Here is a 25205-nt window from a genome sequence, read left to right on the forward strand (position 1 = left end):
GATTACCAAAAAGCTTTTGATAGTGTACCCCACTCATGGTTACTACAAATATTGGAAATATACAGTTCCTAAACATAGTAATGAAAAATTGGAAAACCACACTTAATATCCAAACAAATTCAAATAATATCACATCACAGCCAATACAGTCCTTTCTGGTTCTGCCTTGCTCTGAACCTACTATCCAACGTGCTAAATAATACAAAATTATAGATACAATATTACTGGAACATACACAAAATCACACATTTGCTATACATGGATGATCTAAAGCTGCTAGCAGCAACAAATCAACAACTCAACCAATTACTAAAGATAACAGAAGTATTCAGCAATTATATAAATATGGCTTTTGGAACAGACAAATGTAAGAAAAATAGCATAGTCAAGGGTAAACACACTAAACAAGACCAGTACACATTGGATAACCACAGCGACTGCATAGAAGCAGTGGAAAAAACAGATGCCTATAAATATCTAGGACACAGACAAAAAATATGCATAGATAATACCTTTATTAAAGAAGCACTAAAAGAAAAATATAGACAAAGACAAACAAAAATACTGAAAACAGAATTGACAGCAAGAAACAAAACAAAAACTATAAATACTTATGCTACACCAATATTGACCTACTCATTTGGAGTAGTGAAATGGAGTAACACAGACCTGGAAGCACTCAATACACTTACACGATCACAATGCCACAAATATACACTCCTGGAAATGGAAAAAAGAACACATTGACACCGGTGTGTCAGACCCACCATACTTGCTCCGGACACTGCGAGAGGGCTGTACAAGCAATGATCACACGCACGGCACAGCGGACACACCAGGAACCGCGGTGTTGGCCGTCGAATGGCGCTAGCTGCGCAGCATTTGTGCACCGCCTCCGTCAGTGTCAGCCAGTTTGCCGTGGCATACGGAGCTCCATCGCAGTCTTTAACACTGGTAGCATGCCGCGACAGAGTGGACGTGAACCGTATGTGCAGTTGACGGACTTTCAGTGAGGGCGTATAGTGGGCATGCGGGAGGCCGCGTGGACGTACTGCCGAATTGCTCAACACGTGGGGCATGAGGTCTCCACGGTACATCGATGTTGTCGCCAGTGGTCGGCTTAAGGTGCATGTGCCCGTCGACCTGGGACCGGACCGCAGCGATGCACGGATGCATGCCAAGACCGTAGGATCCTACGCAGTGCCGTAGGGGACCGCACCACCACTTCCCACCAAATTAGGGACACTGTTGCTCCTGGGGTATCGGCGAGGACCATTCGCAACCGTCTCCATGAAACTGGGCTACGGTACCGCACACCGTTAGGCCGTCTTCCGCTCACGCCCCAAAATCGTGCAGCCCGCCTCCAGTGGTGTCGCGACAGGCGTGAATGGAGGGACGAATGGAGACGTGTCGTCTTCAGCGATGAGAGTCGCTTCTGCCTTGGTGCCAATGATGGTCGTATGCGTGTTTGGCGCCGTGCAGGTGAGCGCCACAATCAGGAATGCATACGACCGAGGCACACAGGGCCAACACCCGGCATCATGGTGTGGGGAGCGATCTCCTACACTGGCCGTACACCTCTGGTGATCGTCGAGGGGACACTGAATAGTGCATGGTACATCCAAACCGTCATCGAACCCATCGTTCTACCATTCCTAGACCGGCAAGGGAACTGGCTGTTCCAACAGGACAATGCACGTCCGCATGTATCCCGTGCCACCCAATGTGCTCTAGAAGGTGTAAGTCAACTACCCTGGCCAGCAAGATCTCCGGATCTGTCCCCCATTGAGCATGTTTGGGACTGGATGAAGCGTCGTCTCTGCACGTCCAGCACGAACGCTGGTCCAACTGAGGCGCCAGGTGGAAATGGCATGGCAAGCCGTTCCACAGGACTACATCCAGCATCTCTACGATCGTCTCCATGGGAGAATAGCAGCCTGCATTGCTGCGAAAGGTGGATATACACTGTACTAGTGCCGACATTGTGCATGCTCTGTTGCCTGTGTCTATGTGCCTGTGGTTCTGTCAGTGTGATCATGTGATGTATCTGACCCCAGGAATGTGTCAATAAAGTTCCCCTTCCTGGGACAATGGATTCACGGTGTTCTTATTTCAATTTCCAGGAGTTTAGAATACATCACATACATTCAGCAACAGAAAGATTCACATTAAGCAGAAAGGAAGGAGGAAGGGGATTTATCGACATAAAAAACCTACATTGTGGACAGGTAGACAATTTAAGAAAATTCTTTATAGAACGAGCAGAAACTAGCAAAATACACAAAGCAGTCACTCATATAAATACATCGGCTACACAATAGTAATTTCGTAACCACTTCTACAACCCTTTAGATCACGTAACATCAACAGATACGAAGAAAGTAAATTGGAAAAAGAAAACACTACATGGCAAGCACCTGTATCATCTAACACAGCCACACATCGCTCAAGACGCACCCAACACATGGCTAAGAAAAGGCAATATATACAGTGAAATGGAAGGATTCATGATTGCAATACAGGATCAAACAATAAACACCAGATATTACAGCAAGCATATTGTTAAAGATCCCAATAGAGCAACAGATAAATGCAGACTTTGCAAACAACAAATAGAAACAGTAGATCACATCACAAGTGGATGTACAATACTAGCAAATACAGAATAATCAAGAAGACATGACAATGTAGCAAAAATAATATGTCAACAACTTGCCATACAACATAAGCTAATAAAACAACATGTTCCCACATACAAGTATGCCCCACAAAATGTACTGGAGAACGATGAATACAAATTATACTGGAACAGAACCATTATAACAGATAAAAAAACACTGCATAACAAACCTGAAATCATACTCGCTAATAAAAAGAAAAAATTAACACAACTAATCGAAATATCCATACCCAATACAACAAATATACAGAAGATAACAGGAGAAAAAAATTGAAAAATACATCTAACTAGCTGAGAAAGTCAAGGACATATGGCATCAGGACAAAGTTGACATTATACCAATTATATCGTCAACTACAGAAGTCATACCACACAATATCCACCAGTACATCAACGCAATACAGCTACATCCAAACTTATATATACAACTACAGAAATCTGTAATTACTGATACATGTTCAATTACCCGAAAGTTCCTAAATGCAATGTAACATATACCGTACAGTTAAAAGGAAGTCATGCTTGATCAAGGTCTGCGTCACTTTCCATTTTTGACCAGACATAACGTCTGAGAAAGGTAAGAATAATAATACAGTTAAATCGAAAGGGCGAATCTAGAGGTACTGACCGAAAACCAGTTTGCCTCCAGAAAAGGTAAAAGTACCACAAAAGTAGTTCTTACTGTGCGATTAGCAATACTGATGATACCAAATGAATTTACACGCTGCAGTAGAGTATGCACTGATTTGGAACTTCCTGGCAGATAATACTGGTTCCCAGACTGAGACTTGAACCAGGGACCTTCCTTTGTTACAGGAGTGTTAGTCCCATAAGATAAGCAGGAGAACACCTGTGAAATTTGGAAAGTGAGGGAAGAGATACTGGTGGCAGGAAAACCATCAGGGCAAGCCTTAAGCTGTGGTTGGATAGCTTAGGCAATAGAGCACTTGCCCATGAAAGGCAAAGGTCCCAGGTTTGAGTCCTGGTCTGACACACAGCTTTAATCAGCCAGGATGTTTCATTTCAAATAAATTGTCTGATATACTGTAAGGACAATAACTTAATTACAGAGATTGAAGAATAATGTGGATTATTTATGAAACAGAATTTTTACTGCCATAAGCTTGTGTGAGCATTACTTTGGTGCAGCATTCTGTTCATCAAATGAACCCTGTCATTTTATTCTCCTATATTTTTATATTAGTGTCCATTCACATGCCATTTTCATTCGCTGTTAAATATATAATTTAAATTTTTTAATGGTTCAACGGTAACAACTAATAATTTTCACTGTCATCTGGTTGATAGCTGTTGACACATAATGTGATTGTCATGTAGAAGTTCCCTTTTGGGTTTCATCTTGAATCGTGTATTTAGGATGTACATTTTTTTCATCTCAGAGAACTCAAATTGTGAGTGTCCCATTTTTATTCCCAGTGTCAAACAGTAGGATTTCCTGTACAGGTCATTTACATTAAAATTACTCATTATTAACCTGTAATGTGATTCACAGTTGCATAGCAGTTTCTGTAACTGTTGATTACTGTCTTGAACCTTCATTTGAGTGTGAAGATATTGTCTTGTACACTTGAATTATTCCCAAGGTGTTTATATTTCCTGTTTGTGTCCAAAACCAATCTTTTTGTTCTACCTTTGATTTCTGTTTTGTTGGGCTTCTAGTTCTAGCAAACTATCCCCAGTCCTTAATGTTATACATAAGTTGATTTGAACTGTCAACATGTTTTAATTTGGCAGCCTTACCAATGTATCATTGGATGAAATTTCATGCAATTTCAAGCTTCCCTTTGTTATTTTGCCATCATGGTATTTCTTAACATATGTAAGGAAGATATATCCTAGCACTGCAGCCTGATAAGATTGCGGGGTGGTCAAGTTACTGTCACATTTAAGCTGTCCATTCAAACATAGCCACTATAACATCTGCTAGCAGCTTGATTTTAGTCCAGAAAGAATAATCCTATATTCTTTGTCAGTAAGGAGTGCTATAATTTATCTCTTGTATCAGTGCAGCCTTTCAGAATGTTATGACTGACATTTATCAATGTTTTATCATCCAGTCTATGTCCTGAAAATTAATCTTTCCCATTTCACATAAAAACCTTTATCATCATAAAGATGTATCGTCTATCTCCATTAACATTTTACATCGTAAGTGTAGTAAAAGGGCACAGTAATAAAGTATTGTTTGAAAAGTAAACCAGATGGGTAGTGCACACAATGTCAATCATGGATTACTCGTGAATCTAGCAAGTGAACTGACACTTTGATATGGCACATTAGCAACAACAGATATTTGCACATGATATTGAAAGGCTCTGATTAGAGGATATTCATTCCAAAACATGAAATGAAAGAATGATTCTTTATATTTTCATAAATTGGTATTTATTGTAATAAAAACCTTATATTGCCATTTGAAAACACATATTTTATTAGTGTCATAGAAACAAATGTACTTAAGGTTGAAAATTACAGGTGGAGAAAAATTAAGACTGTTATACAGGTTAACCTGTTATGCTAGTTGATGGTTCTGAGAATTAAATGAATGAAGACACCAAAGTTTACTGTAAAATTCCTTCTCATCTCACACCTCACCCCCACCTTCCTCTCTTTTTTTGTGAAATACATAGAAAATGCAATACAATTGTTGGCAGTACAGAAACATTCCAATTATAAATGTTCATCAAATTATTATTTGTGGATAACATGAGGTGTGTTTTTAAGAAACATCTTTATTTCTAAAGGTTTCTTGAATTGCTGCGCATGGCAAGTAGGAAGCAAGTGAGTCCCGTACAAGATCTAGCAAGAACACTGGATGAGATTCTTGGTGATAAGACGCAGCCTACTTTCCAGCAAGTACAGGTGTGTTATAGCATTCATTTACCTTTTTCGTACATTGATATATATGTGTAGACTTGAACAACAAATAGAAATTTGTACCAAGACTGGAATTCTGGATCTCTTGCTCACTAGGCTGATGCACTAACCACTATAACAACCTGACACACTCACTTTCCCCAGCTGCATGAAGTGCCCTAGCATATCTGCCATCTCAGTGCAAATTCTCATTCACACCTCAGCCGACTTTGTTTTCTCCCTAAAGTCGAACAGATGTATTGGAATAGCACCTCAGCATTGAATGAAATCGGGGATCCTGTCTGAGACCGAAGCATAGGCGACTGAATCAAATAAAAGTGTATGGTTCACAAGACCTTTTTGAGTCCCAAACATCTATGATTTGTATGTGTGCAGTGCTGAGGAACAGAAAATTTCACAAGTTAATGTGGCTGCTGCATTCAATTATTGAAAAAAGAATTCTGTTTCTTTCCTGAAGCACAACTTGATGTTTAATATGATCTGTTTTGTTGCTGATTCTTAAAATATTTTGTATCAGTTGGTGGTAATTGTAGTAATTATTATTATTATTATTATTATTATTATTATTATTATTAGGAGAACACATGAATTTGAGCAAATCTCAGCTTCACTTCCTTTTCTTTTCTTCCCAAAACCTCTTCACTGATACGCTGTTTTTTCCAGTGTCACATGTTCAAGTTTCTTGTTTTTGATTTTACTGCTGAACTGCTTTCTGTCCTCAATTTCTTCTTCTGAAATTTTCAATTATTGCCAGTCTTTTTGTGTTTCTTTCATCTAATTCGTCTTTTTGCTTGTTTTAACAATGCTGACAATTTTTTGTGAGTTTTTCTTGCATCCTACCTAGGTGCTCATAGAACTTCAGGTGAATTTGCCCAAATTTTGTGTTTGTAGAGTTCCTTTGTAGGTCGTCTGACCTAAGTTCCATCTCAGGGGATAGCGCCGTATATTTTTCTAAGAATTTTTCGTTCATGTTTTTCGGTGTCATGAAAAAAATCCCTGTTATGATCATAATTTCTGCTGCGTAGAAGGCTTCCAGTGAAACGACACTGTTGTAGTGTCATAGTTTTGCATTACAAGGTACTGCTCTTTTTTGTAGTGATTCCATTTCAGTTTGTATGCCTTTTGCATTTCAAATATTCTTTTTGTGTTGGAGATTGTGTTTAGTCTTATGGGTTGGATGGTATCGCCTAGGTACCTGAAGTGAGTGACCTGAGAGATTTTTACTGTGTTTTCAGTGGATGTTTTCCATTTGATTTGGTGTTTTTTATAGAGTTCTTTTATAGCAAACTTGGAATACAGTTTCAAGGGCAATTTCATATATAGGGTGGTTATAATTAAAGTGCAGCTACTTACGGAGGTCCAGTGTAGACTGTATTCATTGTGAGCAAATTATGTAGACAGTGGTTAATAATAAAATCAGCATTATGCCATTTTCTCTTGTTTGATCTTCTCTGCTCATGTCCTGTTCCTGATCCATTACATACAGAAACATTTTTTTATATCTTTCTTGCATTCATAGTGCCAGATTTTCATCTTTGTACCAGGTGGCCAAAATTGGAACTAATTCTTTCCCTGTCTAAATCTGTTCTCCATTATCACATTAGAATATCTATCAAGTTTTGCTGCCATACAATAACTACACCCCATGCTAGACCTTTGTGAGTAGCTACACTTCAATTACAACCACCTGGTAGTTTATCTAGTTGTAGGTTGGCTTCATATTTTTTTGTTTTTTTACATCGCCAGGTCATCTGCAAAGGCCAGGCACTTCACAGTGATACTTTTTCTTTTCCCTTTCCCATTTTGCCTAACTTTGACATACTTTTCCCATTCCCTGATTATTTTTTCTGTGGAATGTTGGCAAAGAGTGGTGATAAGCCATCTCCTTGTCAGAACCCTGCTTGAATTTTGAGTGTGTTTGAGATTTCTCCCATGAATTTCACTTTTAATGTGGTTTCTGATAAAGTTTTCTGGATGATGGCACTGATTTTTCTATCGACTCCTAATTCTCGCAGGCTATTAAACAGTGTTTGTTAACAGAATCATAAACTTTTTTGAAATCAACAGATGTAACATGTAGTATGGCTTTGGGTCCAAATCTGTTCAATACGGGGTCTCCCTTTTCTGAATCCTACCTGATACTTGCCGGCCTGTGGCTTTGCTTGCAATTAGTCGCTTCAGCAAAGCCGTAGAGAGAATTTTATAATTTTTCTGTGTAATCACTGGGATCTGTTTTGTCTCCTTTCTTGTGGAATGGGTAACAAGGTGCTCTTGTGTTCTTTTGGAATTTTCTCTGTTTTCCAGATTTCTGATATTATTCTGTGAATCTTTGGCATTATGTTTTTTTCGTGATCCAGTTCCATAATTCTGAAATTATGTCATCTTCACCAGGTGCTCTATTGTTTTTCAGTGGTGTGATTATTTTCACTATTTTTTTCTTGTGAGGGTGGAAGCAAATAAGGATTTTGGTACTGGTTTTACAAATCAGAGTTGTTCAGATGGATCTTTACTGTGGAGGAGTGCACGGAAATATTTGGCCAGAGTTTCACAATTATTCTGTGTGTCAGTTTTCAGGGATCCGTCAGATCACTGGAAGTTTAGGCTGGGAGGTTGGTAGCCAGTTAAATTCTCTCCGAAGATTATAAAAATTGTGGGTTGTGTTTTTGGTAGTGTCTTCTATTTCATTCAACCTCTTATTATTGTATTTGTGTTTTTGTCATCAAATAAATTTAGACACACGTCCCCCATACCTCTAAAACTTTGTGCCTCTCTTTTGTTTTACGATTATTGAAATTATTCCATGTTTTAATCCTAGATTCGACATCTTGATTGCGTGTTATGTTACACCACCTATGGTATGTTTTCATCTTCTCGAGGGTTGACCTAATTGTATTATTTGCTTTAGTTTCTCCATGAGTTCAGGCCAGTTTGTGGTGTCCACCCTACATATTTCTTCAGTTATTTATTTTCTTCTTGCTGAATTGTGGGTATTTGGGATATGTCTGGAAATTCTTTGTTTCTCGTTACTTTGATCTGTAGTAAGTTGTGGTCTGACTCTAAGCATACTGTCCTGGTTTTTGCAGTGAGGATATCTTTGGTGTTCCGTCAAGAGGTAGCAGTATGGTTAATCTGGAGCTCTCAGTGTGTTTTATGGGGCCTTTCCATTTCTTTAGTTTTTGTGAGGATTTTTTGAGTAGTGATGACATAATTTTGAGATTAAAATTTTGGCAGAAGCATATGAGATGTCCACCATTTTTATTGGTTCTGTTGTAGCTGTGTGCAGCCCAGTGATTCTCTGGCATTTCTTTTATTTTCGTAACTGCCCATTGAAGTCATTTATGTAGTGTTAGAATTTTTTTTCGTGATTTCTTGCAGGAGTTCCCAGAAGTCTTCTATCACTTATGAGTCTTTTCTACTGTAGTCATGCACATTAATCATTGTTTAAGCCTCCTTTCCTCATTTTATTGATGGTATTGAGAATGTTTCTGAAGGTGATGTGAAGTCAGTGACTGAATCTGTGATGGAGAAGCGAACCGAGATATGCACAGCAGGGTTTCCTTATAGAACTTTCAGTTCTCAGAGTTGAAATGATTTTCATCTGTAAACCAGATTTCTTGCAATGCCATAATTTTGATGCTGAATATGTCCAGTGTGTTAGTTAACTGTATCAATTTTCCTGGGTTCAGTAAAATGTTTATGTTCAATGTAACCATAAATTTTTTTGTTTTGTTCTAAGAGGTTTTTAGAAGTTCCGATAGTTCTAAATATGGCATGTCTGGTCCCCCCAGAATCCTGTGACTAGAGTGGGAATCCAATATGTTGAGGGTCCCGGGGTAGTGTAACTGTTTCCTGTTGTTCTACCATTATTTCTTCAAGTTGAAGATTACCAAAAATCAACCTATGGTGGAGATCTTGAGATTATAAGACTCAGTTGTCAAGATTAAGCTGCATTCCTAACAACTGCACCAACTATGTGAACAAATGCTAACCAACAGCCACTGATTACCGTATCTGATGGTGATTGATTTTGTGATTGTATTATGTCCACTTTGGGTATTTAATTTCCCCAGCACCAATCAAATCGAGGGGGCTCTCCACAGTGCACCACCCCAGGAAGGCACCTGATGGGGGAGCTAACTACCCCTCACAGATTTATTATTAGTTAGGCATTATAATTTATTAGGTATTGTTAGTTGAATATTAGAAGTTATAAACAATATAATAATAGTAAGAATGATGATGATGATGATGATGATGATGATGATGATAATAATAATAGATACAGAGCTGACATATCAAGCTAAAACTAAACAAAGGTCGCTACACTACGCATACATTGATTACCAAAAAGCTTTTGATACTGTATCCCACTCATGGTTACTACAAATATTGGAAATATAGAAAGTAGATCCTAAATATAGTAATGAAAAATTGGAAAACCACACTTAATATCCAAACAAATTCAAATAATATCACATCACAGCCAATACAGATTAAGCGTGGAATATACCAAGGAGAATCATTAAGTCCTTTCTGGTTCTACCTTGCTCTGAACCCACTATCGAACTTGCTAAATAATAAAAATTATGGATACAATATTACTGGAACATACTCACACAAAATCACACATTTGCTATACATGGATGATCTAAAGCTGCTAGCAGCAACAAATCAACAACTCAACCAATTACTAAAGATAACAGAAGTATTCAGCAATGATATAAATATGGCTTTTGGAACAGACAAATCTAAGAAAAATAGCATAGTCAAGGGAAAACACACTAAACAAGAAAATTACATATTGGATAACCACAGCGACTGCATAGAAGCGGTGGAAAAAACAGATGCCTATACATATCTAGGATACAGACAAAAAAATAGGAATAGATAATACAACTATTAAAGAAGAACTAAAAGAAAAATATAGACAAAGACAAACAAAAATACTGAAAACAGAATTGACAGTAAGAAACAAGACAAAAGCTATAAATACTTATGCTATACCAATATTGACCTACTCATTTGGAGTAGTGAAATGGAGTAAAAAAATATAGAATCATTCAATTCACTTACATGATCACAATGCCCCAAATATAGAATACATCACATACATTCAGCAACAGAAAGATTCACATTAAGCAGAAAGGAAGGAGGAAGGGGATTTATCGACATAAAAACCTACATTGTGGACAGGTAGACAATTTAAGAAAATTCTTTCTAGAACAAGCAGAAACTAGCAAAATACACAAAGCAGTCACTCATATAAATACATCGGCTACACAATAGTAATTTCGTAACCACTTCTACAACCCTTTAGATCACGTAACATCAACAGATATGAAGAAAATAAATTGGAAAAAGAAAACACTACATGGCAAGCATCTGTATCATCTAACACAGCCACACATCGCTCAAGACGCACCCAACACATGGCTAAGAAAAGGCAATATATACAGTGAGACGGTAGGATTCATGATTGCAATACAGGATCAAACAATAAACACCAGATATTGAAGCAAGCATATTATTAAAGATCCCGATAGAGCAACAGATAAGTGCAGACTTTGCAAACAACAAATAGAAACAGTAGATCACATCACAAGCGGATGTACAATACTAGCAAATACAGAATACCCCAGAAGACATGACAATGTAGCAAAAATAATATGTCAACAACTTGCCATACTACATAAACTAATAAAACATGTTCCCACATACAAGTATGCCCCACAAAATGTACTGGAGAATGATGAATACAAATTATACTGGAACAGAACCATTATAACAGATAAAAAAACACTGCATAACAAACCTGAAATCATACTCACCAATAAAAAGAAAAAATTAACACAACTAATCGAAATATCCATACCCAATACAACAAATATACAGAAGATAACAGGAGAAAAAAACTGAAAAATACATCCAACTGGCTGAGGAAGTCAAGGATATGTGGCATCAGGATTAAGTTGACATTATACCGATTATACTATCAACTACAAGAGTCATACCACACAATATCCACCAGTACATCAACGCAATACAGCTACATCCAAACTTATATATACAACTACAGAAATCTGTAATTATTGATACTTGTTCAATTAGCCGAAGTATCTGAATTTTTGGGAATAATGTTCACAAGTCCTCCATCAATTATATAATCATAATAAAATACGTAATTGTACTTCTATTTTCGTAAGATTTTTTTCTATTCCAACCAGTCCATTTATAAACATTCACATAATATACGAATCAAAACTGTTTTCTCTCCATGCTAAATATGTATTTCTACATATACTTTAATCTTGAGTCATCAGAGTGAGCATTAAGTTCATTTTCTACATGCACTGCTGTATTGTGCTTTTAAAATATAAAATAATCTCGCCTCCACACCAGGACCTGGATGATGAACAGCCAAAATATACACCGTAATCTGTGGTGTATATGAATTTAGTCAGCGGCTGTAGGAATCAGAGTTATATGAGTAGTTATGTGCTGTCGATATGCCATGATATATGTTCTAATCACATGAGAAACACAACAAACTATATTAAGTCTAGGAAACAACTTATTATAACAGATAGACTAGCCAAGGAGTGGCTCACATTAACAATCCAATAAAACTTATTCAGAGATAAACATGTAGGGCCTAACTGAGTTAAAGCTGGCTGGGCCTGCGTCTAAAAGCTGTTGGCCAGTGGGTAGTGTGCGTGTGTATACATATCCTCGAGTGGCAGCCTCTGACTGTAGTTGAATGTCTAGCTGTGTCTGCTGACTTGTGGATTTCTCCAGGTCACTGCACTTCTCCCCTCTTGGGGAACAGGGCATTACAGATCTGTGGGGCGAGTTGTGGATGGTAGCATTGTGGAGATGGTGCCTATGTCCTCAGAAGCAAGAGGGGCAAGCAACTCGTGGTAACTGGAGACCAGGGATATGTGCAAAAATAGGCAGCAGAAGGAGGGCTGCGACAACCCCCCTCCTTTTCATGTCTGGGCATGAAACTGCACAACCATCAGTGGGCAGTCCAAGTGAGGATCCATGGCAATGTCCAAGGTGGAGGCAACACTGCTGCAGGCTGAGACTGCTCCTGTGTCATTGAAACGGCAAGACGTATGCACTCCAACTGGAGCCACTGCAGGAGGCTTCAAAGGTATAAGCTCTTCAAGCAGAGGTGCTCCTGTAAGTGGAAGAGGAGGCAGGAACCCTCTGTTGCAGCCAGGACGGGGTTATGGGTGCTCACCTGGATGCAGAGGTGACTGCTGGTTCCCTGTTTCTAAGGTGCAGATGCAGCAGCCGTTCTGGCACATGACTTCTGGTTTCCAGCTGGGTTGCTGACCAAACCCTACGCATCCGGATTGCCATCCCCTGCTTAAAACCAGTCTGCTGGAATGCAATGGCAGGCGAGATCCAAGAGGAGAAAGAGCAATGTCCTCAGTTTGCCCCATGAAGCAGCTGCCCAGGTCTATGGGAACCAATAGGAGTGATTTGGTAGCTGTCAGAATAGAATTCAACCTCTCTTCTACAGGGAAGTCTTGCTGATATCTTTTCCTCTGGATCTTAAACATCCGAATCGTGCGCTCAGTCTTCCTGTTAGATTGATGGTAAAAGGGAGGGGAACGAACATGGCGTATGGCTGAGTGCACACAGGAATCATGAAATAGCTGAGGTAGGAAATGGGGTCCATTATCAGAAATGATAGTAAGTGGAAGACCTTCCACAGAAAAAAATTTGGAGAGCACTTAAAAAGTGGCGTCAGTAGTGGACAAAGGGCACCAGAAAAATGCAAAAAGACACCAATGACAATCGACCAGAACACATTCAGAAATGGACCTGCCAAGCAAACATGGATGCGTTCCCAATGCTGGGTTGCTAGAGGCTGTGGAGAGAATGATGACCTGGGAGCCACCTGTTGACAAGCACACTGGGGACATACAGCAACCAAGTTTTCTATATCTTGTTCAACGCTGGACGGGTAAACATATCTGCAAGCCAAGGGTTTAGTCTGAGAAGCACTTGAGTGCCCCTCAAGTAACAACTGTGAAACCTCTCTCTGCAGACTCCCAGGAATTACCACAAGGGAGCTGTGTCATCTGTGGTGGTGAAGAGAACGCAGTCTGAGATTGAGAGATGATAGTGCAAGACAAAGTGAATTGGATAAGCAGCTAGGACACAGAGAAGGCAAACCTGTCAGATGAGGCAGTCTGCCTGCCTGCCTGCCTGTTGTTGCCTTGGCAACTTGGGCACACTAGTGATCAGAAAACCATTCTGCTGCTTGGTGGGAAGAGATGTCCAAATGAAAACACACGAGCTCCTCCCAGTCTAACTCAAGGGCCAACATGCAACCAGGTACACAATGGCCAGAGCCACCATTTGTGCCTGAGAGTACTGGATCTGTGCTGGACTGAGAGTTTCGGATGCAAATACCAGTGGCTGCTCAGAGTCGTCTGCATTCTGATAGGTGAGGAACACACCCTCCTCCTCCTCCCCAATGGTTTTTTGGGATGATCAATGGTAGCTAGACACTGTATCGACCACAGGAGTTCCGTTTGTGTGTTGATGGCCTGGTTGCATGCTGGAGACCTGAAGAAAGGAGCACCTTTGCATAGAAGGATGTGAAGAAGTGGTTACCTGATGGTGGACATCTTGGGAATGAACTGTTGGTAGTAGGCAATATTACCTTCAAAAACCTGCCATTCACACAATGATGAGGGACTCGACAGTTCCATAATGGTTGTGACATGGCATTCCACAAGTTGGATGTCTCAAAATGACATGGCCCAAATACTCAAGAGATGGTTGATAAATATGAACTTCTGCAGATTGCAACACAGACGAACAGCCCAGAGTTGTAGGAAGAGGTCATGGAGGTCGTGCAGGTGGTCGCTCATAGTATATCCTGTAATGATGATGTAATGTGTTCCAAATTGTGGGGTTACTTCCAATTCAGTCATCAACCCTTGATATTGATAAAGGCCAAATGGTGTGTCAATGATCATGATACACTTGGATTCATCATCTAAGGATAATTGCCGATATGCTTTGGAAAGATAAAGATTGGAGATGATTTGATGCCCTGCTAAGTGTGTGAACAGGATGTGTGTTGATCACGGACTATGAGTTCACAGAATCGTTAACATTGCTGCAAAGACACAGTTTGCCACAGTGTTTCTTACTCATGACAAAGGGTGTGGCCCATTCACTAGAGGAAGTAGGAGCCACAACCCAAGAGGGCGGAGCTGTTCCAGCTCTACCTTTACTTGGGAGAGGAGGGCCAGGGGAATCTGCTTAGCATTAAAAAAAATCCAGGATGAGCTGACTGCTTCAAGGTTATGTGGGGTTGAAAGTCTGTGGCATACCCAATGCCTACCTCAAAGAAATCCCAAAATTCCTTGCACAGAGATTCCAAAGACTGTTAGGGGATCTCGGCAGATACCAACTGTACAGAGTCCATGACTGAAAAGCCAAATGCCTGATGTGGACTTCCATCATGAATTGGCCAAGACTTCCACAATGTGGCTTTTTTTCTAACACTACACATGGCTCAATGCTGGGGAACTCTTAAAATTCGAATCATATCAACCTTGAATATAACCAACTAAGTAAATAAAAATATATATATATATATATAAACCTTGTGATCTGTTATGTTTGGAGTAGCATGATGCACATGACAGCAACAGAGTGGTAGCTGGAATGCTCTGTAAGTGCCGTGCAGGAGCTTACAGATCGGCCGACTTGCACTGCCGCAATGTTGACCTCATACGACAAAAGTTGATGAATCGTCTTTCAAGGGAGGGATTGTAACTGGAGGGCCCATTGCTGGGCTTTGTTATCTGGGGTGGAGCAGATGATAATGTCATGGACCATGGCGTCTGCATATGACTCTTTGACTTGTCCATGACAAAATGGCACTTGTTACTATGGCTGTGGAGGGTCACAGCCCAGGCATGATAAGACTGAATGGACTGCATCTTGCGTTGGTAAAACCCTAGTGGGCATGACATGCATGAGGCACGAATAAGAGGAAGACAACAACAAAAATGAGACATCAAATGACACTGTGGAAGGCTCCTGCAAGGAGGCCAACTGCTGCAACATCTAATCCGAGGTGGGAGAAGCCAATGACAGAAAGAGTGCATGACGTACCTCCTCATGTGTAACGTGGAAGGCATGAAAATGCTGCTGTAGGCAGTGTTTGTCCACCTCCAAATCTTTTGCTACCACATCGAATGGTGAGAACTGAGGAAAAATGGAGTGAGAGATTAATTTTAGGAGGGCAACACTGGGAAAGCCTGTTGCATCACTGTGATGAGATCCTTTTGTTGCTGCACCTGTGTTTGTCACAGACTCCATGCAATGACAAACTGTGAAAAGCAACTGCACAATGGAAAACACATGAAGATACTACACTACTTGCCACCAAGAGAACGCCACATGATGACTATCACAACAAACTTTATTAAGTCTAGAAGACAAATTTATCATAATGGGTATACTAGCCACAACAAAAGTATGATGACACATAAGCAGAGGGAAACATATAATGAGCTAGAGTTGGCTGGGCCCATCTCTAAAATCTGTCTGCTGGCCAGTAGGGTACGCGGAAAGTAGGCTGTGGGCACATTCGAGGGTGGTGACCTCTGATGATTGCCAAACTTCTAGTTCCATTGCCAACTTAATGTAGCGTGCCTTATGAATGCCTGCCCAGATCTCGGACCTGTATCTGTGCGGGTCACTAGTGTACACACTGTCTGGGAGTCAGAAGATAAAACATGTTGTATCTGACACCCTTATCCAAGATGATTAAATTCTTATTGCGGATTTTGGTGTGTGGGGGAGGAGAGGGCAGGGGGGAGAGGAAGAACTATTTTAATATGCCACTCGCAGATTTTTTCCTGACAACTTTAAATTTATTCACATTTGTGTTTGGTTTTTATTAACCACTGGGAGAGACTTTTAAGACATTACATCTGAAAATACAACCACTGTTTACTCACCATTTTTCCTCATGGGATAAATACAGCAATAATATGCATGCTGTGCATCAAAAATTGTATGCATGTGTAAGACAGGGTTGAAGGATTGTGGATTTGGTTAGTAATATCTTTTTTTAGCTTTCCAACCATGCTATGCCTCCAGGCCTGTATTGTATTGAATAGGTTCAACTTTTAACACTCAGGTGTGTCTTTTTAACTATAGGATGTAAGGCTGAAAAATCTATTAGTGTAAAGTCATAGTGTGGAAATTTTCTTGTTGTATGTTGTAATCATATTTCATTTTGTCTGCAGTGTAACCCACTGGTGCAGAACTTCCCAAACATTATACTCGAGAAAGCAGTGGAACCAAATGCAACCTGCAACACGAAACAGTTTTCACTTCATGAAAGTGAGCTGCGCCGGCTGCAACAACAGCAGTTACTGCTATTGCAACAGCAGCAGCAGCAACGGCTACAGCAAAATATACAACAGCAACAGCCGCAGCAACCACAAAGTGTGCAACAGCAGCCACAAGGTACGCAGCAGCAGCTGCCAACGAGTGTACAGCAGCAGCTGCCAACGAGTGTACAGCAGCAGCTGCCAACGAGTGTACAGCAGCAGCTGCCAACGAGTGTACAGCAGCAGCTGCCAACGAGTGTACAGCAGCAGCTGCCAACGAGTGTACAGCAGCAGCTGCCAACGAGTGTACAGCAGCAGCTGCCAACGAGTGTACAGCAGCAGCTGCCAACGAGTGTACAACAGCAACTGCCAACTACTGCACAGCAGCAGACTGTGCCTGTCCAGCAGCAACTGCCAACGATGGTGCAACAGCAGCAGCCACCACCTTTGAGTACACATCCATCACTATCTGGTGTACAACAGCCACTACCATTGGCAGGTGTGAATCAGCCACTGCCTGGTCTGCAGCAGCCACTGCCAGGTATGCAGCAACCCCCACCAAATATTCAACAGCTGCTACCAAGTGTACAACAGCAGACAGCAGGCATGCAACAACCTCAACCAGTAAGTGCACAGCAACAAACTCCAAGTGTACAACAGCAGCAACTGACTCTACAACACCAGCAGCAACTACAACTGCAGAACATACAGCAGCAACAAATTCGTTTTCATCATCTGCAGCAAATGCCATTGCAACAGCTACAGCAGCAGCAACAGCCACAAGAACAACAGCAGCAGCAACAGCAACAACAACAACAACAACAGTTTCCACACCAGATTTTTATGAACTCACTTACTCTGGCACCTCACATGCAACCACAATCCCCTCAGCAGTCTGTGCCCCTGTACCGCCGCCAGGCAGCTTTATCGAATCAAATATCCTCTCAGAGAGATTTGTGCTGTATGCTAGACAATATGACTGACAGGAGCCTGTCTGGGAGCAGTGGTGGCAGCACCAGTGGAGCATTTGCTGGCTATGCTCGTGCTGCTGTAAGTGTGGGTTTGCAGATGCAGCAGCCGTTAGTGCAGAGTGTAGTTAGTTCAGAATCTGGGGCAGATGGTGAGAAGAAATCTGCACCGAGAGAAAGTGATAGCAGTGGTGATTGTGGCATTGGACAGCAGCCGGGTCCTACTTACGCGAGTGTGGTGAGGGCACAGCCACAAGTAGGTGCTGGTGGATCAGGTATCAGAGATACTGGTGGACAGCCTGGCAGTGGTGAAAATGGAAGAAGAGGGAGTGGAGCGGCGGGAGATCCATTTGCCGTTTTACGTACACTAGGGTCACGTGGGTCTGATGGTGCTAACCCTGGCCTGTACCGTTACTTCTCTTAAGGCAGCAGCTTTGTAAGAGCAATTTTAATGTACTCTACTTTTGTAAAAGAAGGAAAATGAAAAAAAGGAAAAGATTTTCTGTGTTGTCCTGTGACACACAATTATACCTAAAACATGATTTGTAGAAACATTACTTATGTGATGTGAAACATAATTTTTACCTACATTATGCCATTACATTACATACATTTATAGTATGTAGGAAGTGGCAAAAAAATGGGTTTCTGGGACTAACGACTCTTTTTAAAATGTACAATTACTAGAATATGTTTTCTAGTAACAGAGAGAGGTTCTGAAATTTTACATATGTAATTTAAGACTGGATCATTTGTCCACAAAGATGGTTGCAGTTGCGATAAACAAATGGAGGGATATTGCTGGGAAGGAGGGGGGGGGGGGTTAGATATCAGTGTTTGGAGACAGAACAGGTAACACATGTTTAATTGTTTATTTCATATGTAGTTTAATGATGAAACATAAATTATTACTTTTCAACATTTCTGATTTTGTACTTACAAAGTGAATCTCAAGCAGTTAATCACATTCCGTGTGGTATTATGCCTTTACTATACTGACAGAACATCAGAATTTTAACTATGAGCTGCAGTGATAATCGTGATTGATTCTAATTATTGTATGAGTTGTTAACTGCCACTGAAACATTTGAAGTAAAAGAAACTAGGGACTATCTCTATATTCACAGTCACTTTTTTGGGTTAGTTTTATCAGGAATGAGGCTTCATTGCTTTCTTGAATGTTCCTGACTACGTGTGCATTTAATTGTGTATGTAACAGGTAAGATGATTTGGAATAATGTTGTGGCTTGTAATTCTCATCCTTACATCATCACAAAGCAGTTGTGTTGAACACACATTCCTTTTTTAGTTGAATTCATGTGTTCATGTGTTTAAAATTTAAAATACAACAAAACATTTGTTGAATGGATAGGGTTGAAATGTGAGCATTGAGTATATAAGTAAGACAGTATTATAATAAACTTAATGATTTTCTTTGGTGGAAAGTCAGAAGCTCTCCTACTGTTTGCTGACCTGACACTTGATCCAGCAGAGAATGAATATTATGAAGGATTATGCATGAATTGCCAGCCTTATCAAATCTTTCTGTCAGCTGAAATATGACTCCTCTTTCCCATTTCGCACATTAAAATTCTTTGGGTAATTTTCATTTATTATTATATTATTATTATTATTTTATTTTTTTTTAAAATTCTTTGTAACATAAAAGTACAAATTATGCAAAAGGCTTTTTGCAGCCATTCATAGTTTCTGAATATCTGTGAGTTTGTTACATAGAGAAAAGATGAATAATATGTTTGTGTAAACCATGAATCAACAATTCAAGCATTATGATTGTACGTATACATGTATGCAGGGTCACATTTTGCTACCTGAGGATTCCTCCTCCCCCCCCCCCCCCCCCAAGTATTAATGTAATGTTAGAAAAATCTTATTACTTTTGTCATAGACGTCTGTGTTTGGCACCATGTTTAATTGTTATTAACACTGTTGCCTATAATACAATCACCAATAGTCACTGAGAGTAACTGAACAACGTACTGATATTAGCAGACTGACTTCTCAGCTGTCAGTTTGTCTTTGTGAGAAGGTGGTGGTCTCGATTGTGACCCATGTTCATTCAGTTAATCAGGAATTAATTTTCTTACTGCAGCCCTATTTTGTACAGATTTTAAAAAGTTCCATTTATACTCGGAGTTCATTGTTTGTATGTTGTTCTCATTTCTGCCTTGATACTTCCTACTCTTCTCTCTCCTGCCTTGATACTTCCTAGACCATCCTTATCGTTGAACCAGTAAATGTTAAAGATCTTGGTATAGGCAGATAGAAGATGATAGAGGTAACTTTCTTAATAAACAATTACTAACTATGAAATATGTCTTCGGCTGTTCTAAATATGGGAAAGAATGGAAAAAAACTGAGGCTGGTGTAGGGTGAAAGATGGGAAAACTGATGCATTTTATTTATAGCAATCTTGGGAAAAAGAGGCAGAAAGTCTGACAGCCAATGTGGAGAGAAAAAATTGACAGAAAAAGGCATTGTATATTGGCCTTCAGTTGTTACTTATTGATGGAAATGACATTCCGTTTCCTAGATTTTTTTTCTTCCATTAACTTTATTCCTTGAGAGTTCTTTGACTTGAGATCGTTCATATTTACTAGTCCAGATATGGTCAAAATTGACTTGGCTTTCATGATACCATCATCATTTGTATTTTTATCTTATGAGAGAGGAAGCTATGATCCTAAAATCAGAATGTAACAATGACAGTAACTGATGTATTATAAATATGTGCAGTATTTAGACATAAATTATGTGTTGTATAATTGGTGTATAATAGATTTTTCTTCCTATTGTTGTACCACAATAGTATGCCCCAGTTTTTGCTGGATTTTTTTGCTGATTGGTGCTTGTCTGTGAAACTGCATTTGTGCTATTTTTATTTTTTATATCTCGTAGTGCAGCTGTGTTGAACATAGTGTAAGAAAAACAGTCTTCTTATGAAAAAATTTGTTTTTTGATACTACATTTTGTGCTAATCTGTTGCAAATGTCCTGGAAGACAGTTTTTCATTTGTTTTATTTTCTGTCACCTATAGAAATATTATTGAACTCTTCTGCACATTAATGCTAGTCATCACCAATGCATGATGAATACATTTTTGTATTCCATCTTGTGTAAATGTCACAAATATTTTACAGATTTTTTATAATTTTTGTTTTCTTTATTACTGCTTATAGAATCTTTAAAAAGTATTATTCCTATACTCTACATGTTTCTCAGGTAGAATTTTTCCCCCCCAAGAGAGTAGTATATTGCAAAACATGTATTGGTCAAATATAGAAGTATGTTGTTATTGTTGAAATGTAATGTACTTGTCATTTCTGCTTACCTCTGCAGTAATGTTACTGATGGACTGTAAATGTTGCATGCACTTAAAATAAAATCTTTCAGCTCTGTGTAAAGTTAATGTGCAATTTGTCTGTCCCACAAGATCTGTTCATTGACACATTTAATAATTTGGATTTGTGGTTTTCACTGTGATGAATCTTATAATATTTGCACCACCTTTCAAGATATTGCATCAGTAGGTCTCAGAAATACCAATATTATAAAAAAATTATTACCTGCTATAAAAAACATGCACAATAAATCCAAGTTTTTCAGCTTTTTGTTAGATTATTTCGTGGATGATATGTAACAGCACTTGTATGTAGTATAGTCAGTATGAGTGTAGTTTCGTTTTCCTAACATAATTTTGAGAAGTTTGTTAACATTTTTGAGGGGGTTTTTGTCCCGTAGAAGGTTTCCCCCTCAAAAAATATTTTGCTGTTTGATACAAATTGTGACACTTCTTGTAATTTCTATTATAGAGTATATTTATTTTGTATTTGTAAAATAAATAATTAAGAAACAAAACAAATGGTTTTGTTCTTTGATCTGTACAACAATGAAGTCAATCCCGCCATGTTTTCCTTTCATGATGACTTCCAGTTGTGCAAGATAATTTTCACAAAATTAGGTATAAAGAATGTAAAAAGTTTTTATTCATTTCTAAGTACAAGTTCCTGAGATGAATAATGCACATGTGATAAGTTATGACTGTGTTCTTGCATGATACACCGTTCAATTTGTTGCAAGTTTGTCAAATGTAAACAAGCTTTTAGTTAAAAAGTGGTTCTTCGAAGTAAATTTAGAATGTGAGGCCAAGTAAACTGTAAATAGTACAAAAGCTCAGGATGTAGACCTTTGTTGAAACATTTGTATATTGGCAACTGATGCCTTTCTTTATGTTCCTGGTGCATAGATAGTTAGTTGCCAAATTGTTATGGGGTATGAGACTCTGTAGACATCGCAGAACAGAATTGCAATTACTTGCACTTGACCAGAAGGGAAGGCATTTTGCATCTAAGGCATCAAACTGCATTCATCCTGAAACATTAATAACACTAATTATCACAAAATAACCCCCCACCCCCTGGGTCTCGCCACTCTTTGACGGGTTTGAGCTTGACTGCCAGGAGGCCCCAGCCTTTGCAACATAGTTTACCTTCCATGTCTCATGTGTATCCTCTTGCTATTCTTTTTCCCCTTCCTCAAGGAACAGAAGCTCTCCTGCACAGGAGAGCTTCTGTAAAGTTTGGTAGGTAGGAGACGAGGTACGGGCGGAAGTAAAGCTGTGAGGACGGGGTGTGAGTTGTGCTTGGGTAGCTAAGATGATAGAGCATGTGCCTACAAAAGGCAAAGGTAACGAGTTCGAGTCTCGGTCCGTTACACAGTTCTAATCTGCGACGAAGTTTCAACTCAAATAAATGTTGGATATTCAGTAATTTGCAGGTATAAGATTTGACAGAAATGGTTTTGAAGTGGTTAATGAGTTCTCCTATATTGTTACAGTATGTAATGCCAAGGGTAGTGGATGCTTGACATGCACTTATTGTCTAAATAGAGCTTAATATGTGATGAAATCCCCTTGAAGTGAAGTTGTAACAAGTTTCTAAATTAGTCTAGAATTGTAGTGGTTGTTGTGAAAGCAACGACGTGCAAATAATCAACAATGACTGGAAGTGGAACCTCAGCACAACTGAACATAATATAACAATGAAAACAAATTATTGACAAAATAAGGTAATTGGATAGATATGAAGTGAGCGTATAGCATTGTTGGTCGGGAAGACCCCATTCAGAGAAGTTTGGCTGCCAAGTGCAAGTCTTATTTCAGTGAATGCCACATTGTGCAACTTGCGTTTAGGTGATGAGGATGAAATGGTAACGATGACAACACATGTTCTAGCAGCACAGGAAGAGTATCCCGTAAGAAATCGTGATAACGTGCTCCATTGAGCGTAGGTGGAAGAACATGGGGCCCAATCAAGACATCACCAACAATGCTTGCCCAAATGTTCACAGAAAAGCTGTGTTGATGACGTGATTGCACAATTGCATGCGGATTCTCGTCAGCCCACACATGTGGATTGTGAAAATTTACAATTTGATAATCAGAATCGAGGAAGTACAGTACATACTGGCGAAACTAAAATGAGCTCTAACATGGAAATCAAGCGTTTCCGGACACATGTCCACATAACATCTTTTCTTTATTTGTGTGTGAGGAATGTTTCCTGAAAGTTTGGCCCTACATTTTTATAACACCCTGTAGAAAACTAAAACACAGTGGAGAAAGCACTAGTTACTGCGAAGAAATACCGAGTCAGAAGAAATAAACATAGATTAAGGACAGGTGGGCAGCGAGAACCACAAACATCTTGTGACGCTAGTTCCCACCTGCGGGATTCTGAGAAACTGGTGTCTGGGGGGAAGAATCTAAGTGGTACGCATGGTGAAACAGGCACCGAGGTCACGATTGTCATGTTGTAGAGTATGCTCTGCAATAGGAAACTGTGTTGCTAGTATATACCCTCTGCCTATGCCCAATTTGCTGGTAGTCATGCCAATGGAAAAGGGCAGACAGTGCTTACATAACAGTTGGTATATGATGTGTCTCCTTTTGATAGTATATGTTTGGCCAGTTACAGGGCTGGTATAGGCGGTGGTGGGAGGGTGCATACGGCAAATCTTGCTTCGAGGACACTCACAGGTAGTAGTAGCCATAGGATAGGGAGATGGATGCAGGAGGAGTCATAGAGTATGACAAGAATACTGCGAAGATTGAGAGAGCAACGAAAAGCTTTCTAGATGTGGTGGGCAAAATCTCGGACAAAATGAATCTCATTTCAGGGCGGAAGTCGTGACCTTGTCAAAGTATCTGTTTATAAGACCAGGTTGATACTGAGTGACCAGTGGTGTGCTCTGAAGTTTTTGTTTTGAGGGATCAGTAGTACTGGGATTGGATGTGATGTCCCAGGAAATCTGCTTTTGAACTAAGTTAGTGGGGTTATTACATCCAGTGAAGGTTAAGGTGGGAATTGTGGTGTATCTGCATTGGAACAAATACGTTTGCCTCGAATGTGAAGACTGTATGGGAGGGAATATTTGACATGGAAAGGATGGCAACTGGCAGAATGTAAGTGCTCTTGTGTGTTAGTAGGTTTTATGCAGACAGAAGTGTGTAGCTGGCCTTTGGTCAGGATGGGATCATCAAGGAAAGTGGCACAGGATTTGGAATATGACCAAGTGAAATTTAATTGTGAGAAGGTATTCAGAGATACCAGCAATTTTAACAGATCAACCTCACCATGAGTCCATATAGACTACATCTACATTTATACTCTGCAAGCCACCCAACAGTGTGTGGCGGAGGGCACTTCACATTCCACTGACATTACCTCCCTTTCCTGTTCCAGTCGCGTATGGTTCGCGGGAAGAATGACTGCCAAAAAGCCTCCATGCGCGCTCAAATCTCTCTAATTTTACATTCGTGATATCCTCGGGAAGTATAAGTAGGGTAAAGCAATATATTCGAAACCTCATCCAGAAACGCACCCTCTCGAAACCTGGACAGCAAGCTACACCGCGATGCAGAGCGCCTCTCTTACAGAGTCTGCCACTTGAGTTTGCTAAACATCTCTGTAACACTCACGCTTACCAAATAACCCTGTGACGAAATGCACTGATCTTCTTTGGATCTTCTCCATCTCCTCTGTCAACCCAACCTGGTACAGATCCCACACTGATGAGCAATACTCAAGTATAGGTTGAACGAGTGTTTTGTAAGCCACCTCCTTTGTTGAGGGACTACATTTTCTAAGGGCTCTCCCAATGAATCTCAACTTGGCACCCGCCTTCCCAACAATTAATTTTATATGATCATTCCACTTCAAATTGTTCCGTACGCATACTCCCAGACATTTTACAGAAGCA

The 25205-nt window shown here is 39.8% G+C and overlaps 1 protein-coding gene across 2 annotated transcripts in view; it reads left to right on the forward strand.

Moving 5' to 3' along the window:
- The window catches only part of LOC126353845 (probable helicase with zinc finger domain), a 159893-nt gene extending 138090 nt beyond the window's left edge, over positions 1–21803 (forward strand). For both annotated transcript variants that reach the window (XM_050002991.1, XM_050002992.1), the window contains 2 exons: positions 5446–5563; positions 16870–21803. In XM_050002991.1, the coding sequence (XP_049858948.1) occupies positions 5446–5563; positions 16870–18348 (1597 nt within the window). In that variant the 3' untranslated portion in view covers positions 18349–21803. The remainder of the gene's footprint in view (positions 1–5445; positions 5564–16869) is intronic.
- Positions 21804–25205: the final 3402 nt, after the last annotated feature.

This window comes from Schistocerca gregaria, chromosome 3 (genome assembly GCF_023897955.1).
Source record: "Schistocerca gregaria isolate iqSchGreg1 chromosome 3, iqSchGreg1.2, whole genome shotgun sequence".
Classification (NCBI taxonomy): Eukaryota; Metazoa; Arthropoda; class Insecta; order Orthoptera; family Acrididae; genus Schistocerca; species Schistocerca gregaria.